We start from the raw sequence: 14,127 nt of genomic DNA on the forward strand, positions 1-14,127 counted from the left end.
TTGTTAGTATAGAAAGTGTTCTATTTATTTTGTTCAATAAAAAGATATTAAAAATAAGCACCTTTTTATTACACATTTGCATAAAAGTAGGCCTCCATGCTAAAACTGTAGGCTATATGCAGATAAGTCGCCCCATTGACGGTGTGACTCATTTGCCCGCCTAAAGACAGACAGAAGGGACATGGACATGTGAGGGGTCTCCTTTGTTCCGCGTTTAGTCTCCTCCGTGGCCCCTGGAAAACCATTAAACGAGTAGGACTTCTCCCAGGAGCCCGGCATTCCTCGGATTCCTCGTGTCTGATGTCACAGCAGAGAGGACGGGGCTCCAGTGGCGTCTGGAGTCACGGATGCGTTCACGGACAGCGAATAGGACACGAGACCTGAGCTTCCCATGTGGGATTTTTCAGACACATTGTATGGTGATTTAAAAAGAATACGTAAAAGTTACAGTAAATTCATTAATAATTTCTTTGTTACGTTTTAATCCATCCATCCATCCATCCATCCATCCATCCATCCATCCATCCATCCATCCATCCATCCATCCATCATCCATCCATCCATCCATCCATCCATCCATCCATCCATCCATCCATCCATCCATCCATCCATCCATCCATCCATCCATCCATCCATCCATCAGAGTAGTATCATCAAATACGTTGGCACTGATTTTCACGTCTATAGCGTGTAAGTATTATAATTCCGATTTTGTTTTCAGCCGCTGAACGCAACGCGTGCTCTCTCTCCGCCCGTCTGAGCGCCTCCATTGGGACAGAGGGGCCAGTACTACAAACATACCGAGAATCCCACCGAGAGGCTACGTGAGACCACGTCGTTTTTACGCAAGTGGGAGAAGTTTTGCAGATGATTTCAAACTTTTCCGTCGTTCTCACCAACAAACGGGTCGCAGCAGTTTCGGGACTCCCTGTTGCTTCTCCGACGCGCTTTTTGTTCCCAATGTTGCTTTCTCCGTATGAAACGATGAAAAGACTTTCAGGTTTTCGGGACTGAAGTCGCCCAGTTGGGTGTATGCTGGACTATCTGCAGCGAAGAGACATTTCTTCCACTGGAAGTAAAAAAAAAAACAGGATGTAGCGCAGGATAAAAGGTGAGTTTTTTTTATTTTTACTTTGGAAAACTGCTTCTCTGCTCTTAAAAAGTTGAAGCAATAGTTTGGGTAAACTCGGACTTTCCTGCATCACGTAGGCCAAATAAATGGCTTTGGCTCGGAGCAAATCTGAAATATTTTTATGCTAGAAAAAGACAAAAAAATAACAACAAAACAACTCTCCACCCCTTTTCGCATCAGATAACACTGCATTAAAACTGAACTTTCAAAGTGAATTAAGTTTATGTTTAATTTGCCTGTAGAAATCAGATGTTTTTGTCATCAGGAGTGAAAGATGTGATCACTGCGCTCTCGGGAGAACTTGACTTTGTCAACTGGAGATGCTGTTGAATTTTGTCAGGACTTGTAGTGTGGATCCTGACAAAACGTCTTGACAAATGGATTCATTCTTTCAGTCCACGCATGTGATCAACAGTGCGTGGAACCGTTCACGTGAGCTTGCCTGGGGGGTTTACAATATCTGATGCAAAACACCCTCACACCGTGCAAGAGGAGTTTTGAGTGGAGAAGGATGTGTTTGGACACGCAACATTGTGGACTGCAAGCAGCAGAGAGCTCTGCAACCGAGAACATAGTTGCTGCAGGCGTCGGCTCCACACACACACACACACACACACACACATCTGGGTATCTTTAAAAGCTCAGAGGCCTGCTGTGTAAATTACATGGTGCAAGTGACTTGGGAGTACACCCTGGTGGGGAATTTAAAGCACCAGGACTTATTAGAGCTGTAGCCTTCACCCATGCTTCCTGTTTTAGAGGTATTTTTTGTCAGGTTGTAAGAAAGGAAAGTTCCAGATATTTGTGGAGTCCCAGAGGCATGTTTTTGTTGAAGGTCAGCCTGGTGAGACTATAATAGGTGTTTACCACATAATGTGTGCTTGCATTCAGAGAGAAAAGTGGCTATTGTTTGCACTGCCAGTGGTCATTTGAGCCTAAAGGCCATTTGATTGCTATATGGGGGAAAACACACCTGTAATTTTGGTCAAGTGCTGCTTGCTGTAGCCCACCACAGGAAAAGAGAGCGGGAAAAATGAAAATAGGCTGCTCTGGTCATTGTTGTTATTTTTACACTTTTCAAATGTGAGCCAAATATAAAAAATACATGTAACATCTGATTTTTTATGAAGAATCATTTAGATATATGTTTACTGTCCAAATAAAAATACAAAGACATTCTGATGTCCTTCAGCAAGTCAATGCAGTCAATCAAATTGAAAAACATGAAAAATTCAGCATAACACTACCACCACGCATCACGGTTAGTCCAGTCTTTCTCACAAATATTTCTCTCGGCATCGCAGCTTGTCTGACTATAGAGCCGTTCTCTGCAAAGGATTTGGCTCTTCTTGGTCAACAGAGCTGTGACTCACTTTGATGCTGAATCATTTCCATCAGGACAGTGGCGATGGCGTCCCACCACCTTCCAGGTGTAGATGGGCTTGGTGGCTCCTTGGTTGTTCTAAAACATGTTGACCTATTTTGTTTTACTTGCGATGACATGTTGGGTTGGATTTTAAATTTGGACACAGTTGAGCGTAGCAGTGGGACGGCAATCCCAAACACACATCAGAACTGATTTTTTTTTTTTTTTTTTTGGTATTACTTGTTTTGTATTACAGCATTACTTTTTTGTAAGTAATGCTGACTAACATCAAGCTTATTGGAATAGCTTCAACTTCAGCCTTGGGTGAAGCTGGGTGGTGCCTCTCCTGCATCAAAAAATTATGCCTCAGGCATATAAGGACTGCAGTTTCTTGTTCATTTTCATTATCTTTTGAGGATGTCTAATTACTAATGTCAACTTAAAAAAATATTGTTTTTGCATAATTTTAAAGCCCCAAATGACCAATGCCATGTGTGTAAACCTCTGACTTGCCTTCTGTGTAATAAAGGTGGCACAATGCAGGCTGATTTTAATTAGATGCTTGGAGTGGGGTGTTACACAGGGATGCTTTTGTTGCCGCTCTGTAAGTTGTGTGCCGTCGTGCAGCCTGGTGAACAACAACATGGCTGAGAGCGTGCAGCGACCTGCCCAAATCTCCCACACTCCACCAGGTGTTTCGTGCGAGTTGTCAGTCACAGCTGCTGGGCCTGACTCCCTCCGCAGATCAGACCTCCACTCACTATCAGGATGGGGCCAACATGTGGTATTTTATGGGAGTTCGCGCATCAAGAAAGAAATATCTTTCCATTTGATCCCCTGTTTAGGAAAGAGTGTGACTTTTTCTGGTCTTTGTAGTGCAGCCGGATGTAGACGGCAGCAGAACTGCTGCCTTCACAGACCTTTAAAATCAGAGCTGGTGCTTGAGGACTCTGCTGTAAGAACTTACTGTGTGTAGGGAGTAAAGTCGGGCGAGTGCAGTTCCAAAGAGGGGGGGCGGAGTAGTGGGGATGGAAAATGTGAAGAGCAATGTGGTTTGGCAGCGGAGAGCCTGATGACTGCCATGCTGATGGTCCGAGGTTTCTGCTCCTATCTGTGTGACGCTCCGTGTTTACTCTCCGCTCTCCTCACCAACTGCACCAACACGATAAGGGCACTGTTACATCCTTTCTGCTTCCAGCTTATCGAAATGCTTTTTCTTTTCTCACCAAGGTGCTGGGAATCACTGATGCTTTACATTTACACGCCACCCACTCTTGTTGTATCTCTTGCCCTTATCGTAATTGTACAATCCTAATTTGGAAAATCAGTTTCTGGCATTTATTCTACTCTCCCTTTGCCTGTCGAAAGCTCTTACCATTACCATTCGGTTCCCGCCATGCTTCTTCTGGTTGGAATATGAATTCAGTACGTCACTTATAGAGTTTGATTATGTACTTGTATGACTCAATTTGAATTTCTGTTGACTTTAAATTGCAAGTATTTTTTTCTGAGTGTAGCATATATTATGACTTTGTAGTAGTCCAAACAGAGTTCGAACTTGAGTGAGATGGAGCGTCTAGGGAGGAGTCTAAACAAAATATCACACGTTTAGTGTTATTGCATTATTCCTTTATGCAATACACAATTCCTTAGACCGCAATATGTATGAGCTCAGTCTTTAATTACCATGCATTCAGATGACACTTGTTTAGTTCAGACTCAAAGGTTTTAGAAGGTAAATAGATGATAAAGTGGTTTAGTCATTAGGGCAACACAACTAATGAGTTTATTTGCAACAAAGTAGCAGATTGTTGGAGTGTGAGAAAGACAAAGATAACAAAATTAATTCATTTTAATTGTGTGTTTAATTATACAGTAATTTGTTTATCCTGACAATCTCTCATATTGCATGATACCTTTCAAAATAAAATCACCAAATGCTAGCGGAAGCATTCAAATAGCTGGTCAGAATTCATAAGAACAGTTTTATTGCTGTAATGCCAATAATTTTTTTTCCCCAAATTATTTAAAAGAGCCAAAGTAATTTTTATGAAAACATTATTTTTTGAAAATGTAAATGAAAACAGGTATTTCTTTTAATTTATTATTCTTTGCACTGTTTTATTTTCTTTTTAGAGATGCCTTTCTCTGTTCCTATCAGAAACAATCTTCTTGGTTGTTGACAGGAATTTTGAATTTAAATCTTCAAGGCGTATGAATAACTTTGGGCTTATTGATTAATAGCTGGTGCAATGTTTCCAAAAGAAAAAAAAAAAAAAAAAAAAAAAAAAACGCTTCCCAGTTTCTTTTTTCGCAGTGTAAGCTTGTTTGCTCTTATTCCGTTCAAGAGTTATTTGTACCTTTTGTGCAAAGGAGCAATTTGTCATGTTTGTTGTGTTAATATACAGAGATACAGAGGAAAATATTGTTTTGCCTCCATTAATAACTCCTAACATGCTACACAAGGTATTTTGTTCAACATAGCCTTTCAGGAAGTAGTTAATTAGAAAAACATTTTGGAAAAGCAAAAGTAAGGGAGTTGAGCGTTTTTTTTTGTTTTGTTTTTTTTTTCCGATGAGAATAAATTAGCAACAGTCATTAATATTGCTGGACGTGCAGTTTTCAGCTGGACCTGCTATGAACTAGTCTACAACAGCCAGCTTGTAGTAGTTAAAATCCAAGATGGGCCTACAAGCAAACATGTGGTATGTCTCCTTTTTTCAGTCATGATGTAAGTTTTAGATGTAACCTCATCATATATTTCTACCACCTCATTTTGCGCTATGTATTCAGAATTTCCAAGTCAGCAAACTTACCCAGCAAGTTTAATTCAAACATGGAAGGTTGATGGTTCCTCCACACAACCCTCTGTTCAACATCCGCTATGGCTGCCATGTGCACAAAACTTAGGCGAAAACACTGTTTATTTGCTCTTCTTATGGTTTGACAAACCTTTGTCACATATAGTATTGTTCAATCTTTATTCATGAGCATTCCTTAAGTCTATAAATATAATGGAGAAAAGGATGATTTATGGGCTTGTATTGCTGGTAGTCGTTTGCAACAAAGCAATTAGCAAATTCCCTGATTTCAGGTGTGATGACATCCTTATTGCAGAGACTCTTCAGACAACTGGAATGCAGCAATGGTTCGCTTTGCAAACCCAAAAATGCAAGAGGCCCGCTAAACGCTCAACGTAAAAAAAAAACAAACATGTCGTCTATTTGTGAGAAACTGCAAGTGCTGCTGAACCAGAAACATTAACTTATTGTGATTGTTGTTGATTTCCCTTGAAGAAATTAGGAAAAAAAAATTCTTCTTTTTTGTTCCAGGAAAAAAAAAAAATCAGAACGTCTTTAAGTTCTTCTTGATGGACTATTCAGTTAGAGGGGCTGTGGATAGCTTGCTTAGTGAGAATGCTGAACTATGCTTTGTATTTGCACAGTAAACATAAATGTAAATGATTTGAAATAGAAACTTTTATTTCCAATACATATATTCACTGAGTTCAAGTCTCTCAGATGAGATTTCAGGACACTTAGCATGAATTTGTGGACGGTACAGAGTATCATCTTACAGTGAACCTCAGTAAAAGCAGTTTCAAAACAGGATTCGATTGAAGTTGTGTGTGGTGGAGGTTCTTTTTTCTCTGAACAAACTTATATTTTAAGGATAAGTCTGTGAAATGAACTCGTATCGGTGGGAATCTGGTCTGCGAGTGCATTTTGCATAAAGCTGCCGACATGGCCCTCCCCAACTGTCTGGACATCACTTCTGTGTGAACGCTGTGCGTTCGTCACTGTCCCTGCATTCTCACGTAGCAGAGAGAATGTTCTGTGTGTGTGTGTGTCTTTGTCCCAGAGTCGGAGCTGCAGAGGGGGGGAGAAAAAGGGCCGCAAAGTGAGAAAGCAGATGCGCTTGTTAGAAGCACACTGTCTGGTCGCCTGGCTCCACCATCTGTTTGCAGCTGCTCATGCTTGCGTGTGCCAGACAGTAGGGATATATGTGTCTGTGTACAACACGTGGTAGAGTGCATATCTGTCTTTATAACTGTGTTCACACACTCAAATGCATCTCCAAAGCTTTCACACTAACACTTGCTGCTACTGATTTTGGTTTATTCAAGTTTTTTCTTTAAGGACCACAATAAAATAAGATCAAATAATATCATTAAACATGTTTTTTTTTGTCTTGTTGCTGTAAGCAGCCGTAAATCATTTTTTTTTATTGGGTGAAGATTAAATTAAACAGTGTGATGTAGGAGCAATTGCCGTAAAACGGGTTTTTACTGTACTGTAACAAGGAGAAAATGATTATTTAGCTAATGTGTTATATTAGGAAATCCAAGGTTATTAAAAAGCTCCAAGCATTTCCAAATCTGACAGGTTCCACGACTTGCAGAGGTTGAATGCTGGAAAAGATAAGAGCTCCTGAGCTGTACTCTGTTTATCCTTCCTGTTATCTGCTAACTGCCTTGATCTCGCCAGTATTTTGAAGCCTGAATGAACCAAAATCTTATTTGATATTTTGTAGAAAATACAGCTTCCTTCCAAATGGCTCTTTATGCCTTTTGTGCCTCCTCTGATTTAATCTCCATCATCAGCACTGCACTGATGCTGACAAAAAGGTCTTCTACACTAGATAACAGCAACCGCACTGACGAATTGTTTTGGCAGATCACACTATTATAATGCAGTCTTAAAATTACATAACCTATGTTTTAACAATGTTTTTACAACGGTTCGAGAACATCAAATAAAAATCTGCCTGCAAAGGTTAGTGCTAATTCTATTGTTTCACCTTCGTTTGGAGGGACGTCTTGTTCCACAAAAAACTGGTGATTAAGTTTAAATCTGAGATAAATTTAAAGTCTAATTAGCTGAGAAGTCAGGAAATCAGAGCTGCTTTGGGCTCCCATTTCTTAAGTGTTAGATTTTTGAGGAAAAAAACTCAATTTGCATAACCGACCCGAACCTTCTTCAGCCGCATCCTCTAAATGCTGCCTGATATGCAGACCTGACATTCGATCCAGGTCTAGTTTGGGTTCAAACTGTAAAAAGAGTGCGCCAAAGGAAGCACAGTTATGAGCTGTGAAGCATTCTGGCCATTCGTTTTGCTACATTGCTCATGTATGACCGAGGGTGAAGGGGAGAGCGGAGGGCGGGATGAGACGGTGTTGGTATTTGAGACATAGCAGCGCAACAGAGATCAGATTGATTGAGTTACGCACGCTACACTTGCCTCCTCTGCTCTCTGTGGCCTTCCTCTAATGGATTTGGCGGTAGGTGACAAAGTGCGGTTTTGTTCCCACTATTGTGTGGGACTGAATGGGGCTGCCCTGCACCAGCAGCAGAGACAAATCAGCAGCCCTGGTTCTGAGCAGATGCTGGAGTGAGTAATAAATTGCTTTGTTTTTGTTTTTTTTTTTGTTTTGTTTTCAATCAAATGCTTTTTGGTAATAGCTGCTGAGAACTTTTCCAATCAATCATATTTAAGGTTAGTAATTTAATATTACTTACAAGTACGCTATCACACTTTATGCACAATTTGTTTTGGTTGCATAATACCACCTGGTTGGTTGTAGTGCTTATCTTTGCAAGTTTGAGTTTGTGATATCATCAGGTGGCTCTTGGGGAGGGGAACACCGGATTTCGTACAAAGGTTGTTAGCGGAAAAAGTATTTTCCTTGAGGGGAGAAACCTGTATCAACATTGTTTATTAGCTCATTTTATAACTTTGTTTGTCAGCTACTGACACATTAATTCTAATCCCCCTTTTACATAGTTGATGCTGGACACCTGCCAGACTGTCTCTTCCAGAATATGGTGCATTACCAATAGGAAATCAGTTAATCAATCAATCAATCAAATTTTATTTGTACAGCACATTTCAGCAACAAGGCATTTCAAAGTGCTTTACCTCATAAAAACACAAAAATACAATATCAATCAGTTGCAAGGTTGACAGAAAATACGACACAATTTCTATGTTGCTTTGGGAACAATGATCCAGCTTCAGTTTTAATTAATTCAGTGAAAATATAAAACGTTCCATGGAAAACTGACTTTCATTGACCACTTTGAATTATCCGTAATGATGAAGGTCAAAACTTTCCCACAATGCATCTGTAAACTGTTATGAAAGAAAGATCCTGTATAATTGTGGATGGTCTTAGCGGTTTAAGCACACAGAGAGAAAAGAAGTGGTTTGCCCTTTGTCGTATCACTTTGGAGAGGACAAAGAGAAGAAAAAAAAAACTGGTTTCACGTATATTTAGACAAAGCTCACTCCCCCTTAAAAATACAAGCAAACTCTGTTCACTCAGTTTTCTCCCTCGGTTTTGCCACGCCACAAAATTACAACGTGCAAATTTCTAAGCGTATGGGGCCGTTTTTGGAAATAAACACGATGGCAGGGATTTTGCAGCAACATTCTTTCTCTTTATTTATTTATTTCTTCGCATCAAGGAGTTGGTTTGATCCCAACCTATTGTCCGTCGCTCTGTCTGCATTACCCCACCACACACACCCAAACCGCTCCACTGATTACTGGCTTAGGGTAGCACCAAGCGCTGTCTAGTCTTTGGGCTAACCTCCGAGGAACTTGGTGTGTGTGTGTGTGTGTGTTTGTGTGAGAGATCATTTGTATGTGTTTGTGGTGTGCCCTGTTCATGCATGTCTTCGTTTGTACACTGCAGTGAAAGTATGTCTGTATGTTTATCTAGGTCTGTGTAATTGCTGACAGTGATTTTGCAGATTTGTGTTCTTGGGAACCTTTTTTGAGACGATGTGGGAAGGTTTTACTGTAATGATGTCACTTTCCCTTAAGCCAGAGCCGGATGGGGTGAAGGCGACCGTTGGGGTCACGACAGCCACATATCTCAAAGCTTCGCTGGTTTAGCCACCAAATATAACCCATCGATGGCTTTCTCGCCGAGTGTGCAAACGAACGCCTCCCAAAAGTGTACAAATAAGATGATAACTTGTTGTGCGCAACCTGCAGTTGAATTCAGAGGCCAGGAATGTGCTGTGCTGTGGCTTCCAGAAGAGTTACTGCTGTTGCAACAGGCAAGAGTGAAGCAAAGTGTGGCTCACGTTGAAGCAATCAACACGGATGTTTTTAGGTTCTTGACAGCTTTCAATCAAGCTACCGCTGCGGTGCATGGATTTTTTTTATTGTATTTTATTTTTTATTCCTTCCTGCTCACTCAGCCACATCAGACACACAAACACTCGCACTCTGCTCCTTCTTGTGGTGTATGCTCGTGTCAGGTGTGCTCTGTTTTCCCTCGTCAGGGCAGAAAGGAATCTGGGCCGGGATCCAAGCTGACTATTAGGAGGAGTGCATTGCCAGAACCCGGGACAAGAAGCAACACATCCACTCCTCCTCCTCCTCTCTCTTCCTTTCTGCTGCTCATCTCTTTCTCGCAGGGGATTTTTTATTTTTTTTGTGTGCGTGTGTCAAATTTTAACATCTGCTTAGTTTCTCTCATGCATTTCTTTATCTTTCAAATATTTACATTAGAAATTAAAATCAAATATTTTAAAGTCGCTGCAGAGTTTTAAGGACTGAAATTGCAGGTTTTTGAATTTTTCATTTTACGATTTCTATGTATGCTGTGAACAAACTCCACGCTCCTCACATGATGCTTGTTAGTATCCTGAGCAATGCCAGTTTTTGATATCAGCCATATGGGTACTTATACAGGGTGACATTAAAAAGGGGATCACATGGTCGCCAGGTAAAGAAACAGCTAATCTGCCAATTTCACCCTGAACAAGTTTTCTTTCACTCTTATTGATGTAGCTTTTTAATTTGTTCTAGATGCAGCTGCTGACCATAGATTCACACCACTGCCTCTGTCTATCATGTCTGCCTGATCTGGTCTGATCAGAGCTCAGCTGTGTCAGACTTCAGGATTAAACTGTAGGATTAATCCATGTGAAGCTTTTATGTTCAACGTAATACTACTTCCGCTGCCATCGCAAAATCATACAAATAGAAAGAATTAGCAGAATACTAGTTCTTTGTATTTGTATGATTCTGTTTCTTTATGAGATGAAGACAAGACAATATCACTGGAAAACTTGATGTGGGAAGTTTTGATAAGAAATTTATTTACTGGAAGGAGCCCAGGGTTATTGCTCCTTCTATCTAGGTTCGGAGAGTCATAATAAGGTTCAAAGACGTTTGGTAAAATATGAGGCATTTTTACGATGTTGTTATTGACTTTGATTTCTGTGTTTTATCTATATTTACAGCATCTGCTCATCCTCCTCATCCTAACCCTCCTCGTTCTCCTCCTCTCTGGACATCTTTGGGAATGGGCCAGCGCCTTGCCTGGGTGCATCTCTCTGCCCGGTGGTGTGGCTGGCGTCGCGCGCGAGTGAGGAGGGCGACGGGCAGGTCATAGAGCCTCCCCTCTCCTCTTCGTCACTCGCTTTGCCCTCGAGTGACTTTTGGCCTTTGACTGAGCCGCGACCCCCGCCTTGACCAGCCATGCCCTTCGGGCTGAAGCTGCGGCGCACACGGCGCTACAATGTCCTGAGCAAGAACTACTTTGTAACGAGAATCCGGCTGCTGGACAACAATGTGATTGAATGCACCCTGTCAGTGGAGAGTACGGGACAGGAATGTTTGGAGGCAGTGGCCCAGAGGCTGGAGCTGCGGGAGGTTAGTGCCTTACTTTCTGATGCTACATAAAAACGCAAAATTATATGTCAGAATATAATCTGTGAAATCTACTGGGGTTTAATTAAAGTCCTACATAATGTGGCATTAGTTAGAGACAGTGTCGTCATATTGTCTTTGTTTGTCTGATTGTCACACTTTGCTCCTGACACCCAGTGTGTGTCTCCTTGCCCTCTTCTGTCGCTGTTGTTTGTCTCTAACGAAGCGTGGCCACCTCCATCCTCTTGTCAGGACAGAAGAAAGCAATAGTGCTCATCACCTCGTCACAATTAACCTCCCCTTCGCCTTTCTGTGCTCCTCTCTTCCTCCTCCTCTGTAGTTCTCAGTTTTAAACCTTCATTGTTTCTGTCCTGAGTTTTTGTGTTTTCCTCATCTGTACTGTGTCAGAAGTGCGAATTCTTGGAAAAATGTCCATATCTTTTGAAATGTGCTTCGACACGTGGAGGTAAGCATTTTTACGACTAGAAACCTGGAACGTCTCACTTTGTGAAGGTTCCTTTGTGTTCAGTCCGTTTACTTAAAATCCCCAAAATAAAATTCAGTGCAGATTAGTGAATCTATCCAATCACTGGTTTATCATTGTGCAATTTTTGTTGTTATGACTATAGATGTTTTAGGACTCAGAGGTTTGTTTGTAGAGCCGCACAATCGACATCTTAAAACAAACATTTACAATGTTGCTGTAGCAACAAACTGCTTGGATGTAATCTTTTGATAGTGATTTTTCTCAACATTAAATGCTTAACTTTCGTGGCTGGAATGCTAAAACTCTGAAAATGTAATGCTGCAAACTAAAGAAGATATTTAGAAAATTGTGAATCAATAGCAATTTATATTATTGCAATATTTAGCAACAGTATTACATGTCCTCCTGTCGGCTTGTTGCATGTCTTTTAAAAACGGGGGAAAAAAAATAAATTAACAATTGTACTATAAAGACCAAGGAACACGCCAGAGTGACTGGGGATGAAACTGTAGAGAAAGCTACATATGGCACGACACCCTGAACGCACCATTTGTAAAGCGTCACATGGTAGTGGGAGAATCATGCTATAAGGATGTGTATTTGCCTGAACCATGATGGAGACTGATGAATGTGTGTGTGTGTTTGAGTGGGTCTCTGATGTGTGGTGTGATGCACACTCACATAGTGTTGTAATATTTGCCAGGTGTTAGCGATGCCATGAATAAAGGGCCGTAACACCACAACTTTAGCACCCATCTGCCTCCTTTGTGCACTTTATCTCAGGACGTTGTGTGGGTTTGTCGCTTCATCTCTTACCGTCAGTATACATAAGATTGACTTTGTTATGCGACTACTGTATGCAGCAGCTGATGCCTCCAGCTGGAGCAATTTTATTAAAGGAAAGTTAAGCAACACAGAGGAAACAGATGTTTATCTTGCTGTGGTACCAGTGACTAACGGATGATAACACACACACACACACACATGCACACATAAATGTCAACACTTCTCAGTAAATGACACAAAATTATTTTAAAACTGGTGAACAAAGTTTAAAATTAGTAATACGAATCAGGTCGCTGTTTTATAAGCGACACAAACAATAATATTTAATGCTCATGAGTTGTTGCAGTTAAAACAAAGTATTTGTAAAATTAAATTTGGAAAAGTCTATAGATAAATGTTTATATTTTTTAATGCTTGATCAACAGTGTTGGTTTTAAATCCTATAGCAAAAATATTTTGCTCCTAGAAAAATAAAATAAAATAAAAAAAAATATTAAAAAAATTATATTACATTTGAAGACGGTAGGAGTAAAAAAGATTTTGTCAGATAAAATTTAGTCACTCTTTTGGGACAGAAAATAACTAAGTTGACTAGTTTTGTGAAAATCACAGAGAAGAGTACAAAACCTTTTGGTGTATCTAATCTTTTTTTTTTTTTGTCTCCCACATTGTTAGATACAGAACTACATTTATTGTAGACTGAAATTAACAATTGCGATGGCCCCAAAATGATAATCTTAGTCTTATTTTCTATTAGTTGGCATAACTGTGAAGTGCCACAACAATGGGAAGCTTCATTGTGTTGAAAAAGGCCATACAAACAGGTGTGGAGATAATACATTTTAGCCAGTAAGGCCCGTGTAATCTCTTGTGAACTCCAAGAGGCGGCTGATTGGTTATTTCACAGACATGACATTTTATTCCACCTAATGACCTTCTATTTTTTTCTCTTTTCGGTTTATAGACCCATTACTTCGGACTGTGGTTCCAAGGAAAGACCCAGACACCAGCGCAGCGCTGGGTAGAACTCGAAAAGCCCCTCAAGAAACAGCTGGACAAGTTTGGGAATGAGCCTCAGCTGTTTTTTGGAGTCATGTTCTATGTTCCTAATGTTTCCCGTCTGGAACAAGAAGCCACCAGGTAAAAAGTCTTAAATAAATCTCTTGTTTATGGGCAAAGAGAATGTGACTTTAAATGAGGCTGTTTGGTGTACAATGGCGGCAGATGGTTCAAATGTTGAAAGTTTACATTTTGCAATTTTGTTGTTTGTTATTGTGGGTTAAAACATCTGCATCTGTGCGAGGAATATGTTGCGATATGTTCCTCATCACATTTCCAACATCTTGCAAAAGTATTAAAATCCTGTGAGTTTTAATTCAACAAGTAGTTTTTGATATTCCACAAATCTTTGGCAATTGATGCCTAATGTTGTTGGATTTAATCAATGTGTTTTAAAAGCACTTTGTGACAGGGTTTACATTTCATCTGCAAGCAAAAACAGTATGCGACTTCTGTTGCGTCGTTTGAAGTCCCCCCACTGGAAACATCTTAGTTCCTGAAAAGGTTCCTGCACTGAAAATGCACCTTATTTTATTTCAATTCTCTCATTTAAATAATTACCCCCATATTTTTAGTGATATTTTAGCAGGTTGAAAAATTAGGTTTTTCTTAGACTGAGCAACTTTG

At 40.3% G+C, this 14,127-nt stretch overlaps 1 protein-coding gene across 1 annotated transcript in view; it reads left to right on the forward strand.

Moving 5' to 3' along the window:
• The first annotated feature begins 782 nt into the window (after positions 1–782).
• The window catches only part of LOC129351181 (tyrosine-protein phosphatase non-receptor type 14-like), a 36,263-nt gene continuing 22,918 nt past the window's right edge, over positions 783–14,127 (forward strand). The window contains exons 1-3 of the mRNA XM_055020030.1: positions 783–1,111; positions 10,760–11,171; positions 13,406–13,581. Of these exons, the coding sequence (XP_054876005.1) occupies positions 10,998–11,171; positions 13,406–13,581 (350 nt within the window). The 5' untranslated portion in view covers positions 783–1,111; positions 10,760–10,997. The remainder of the gene's footprint in view (positions 1,112–10,759; positions 11,172–13,405; positions 13,582–14,127) is intronic.

Source organism: Poeciliopsis prolifica, unplaced genomic scaffold (assembly GCF_027474105.1).
Source record: "Poeciliopsis prolifica strain line A6 unplaced genomic scaffold, Auburn_PproV2 SCAFFOLD065, whole genome shotgun sequence".
In the NCBI taxonomy this organism is placed as follows: domain Eukaryota; kingdom Metazoa; phylum Chordata; class Actinopteri; order Cyprinodontiformes; family Poeciliidae; genus Poeciliopsis; species Poeciliopsis prolifica.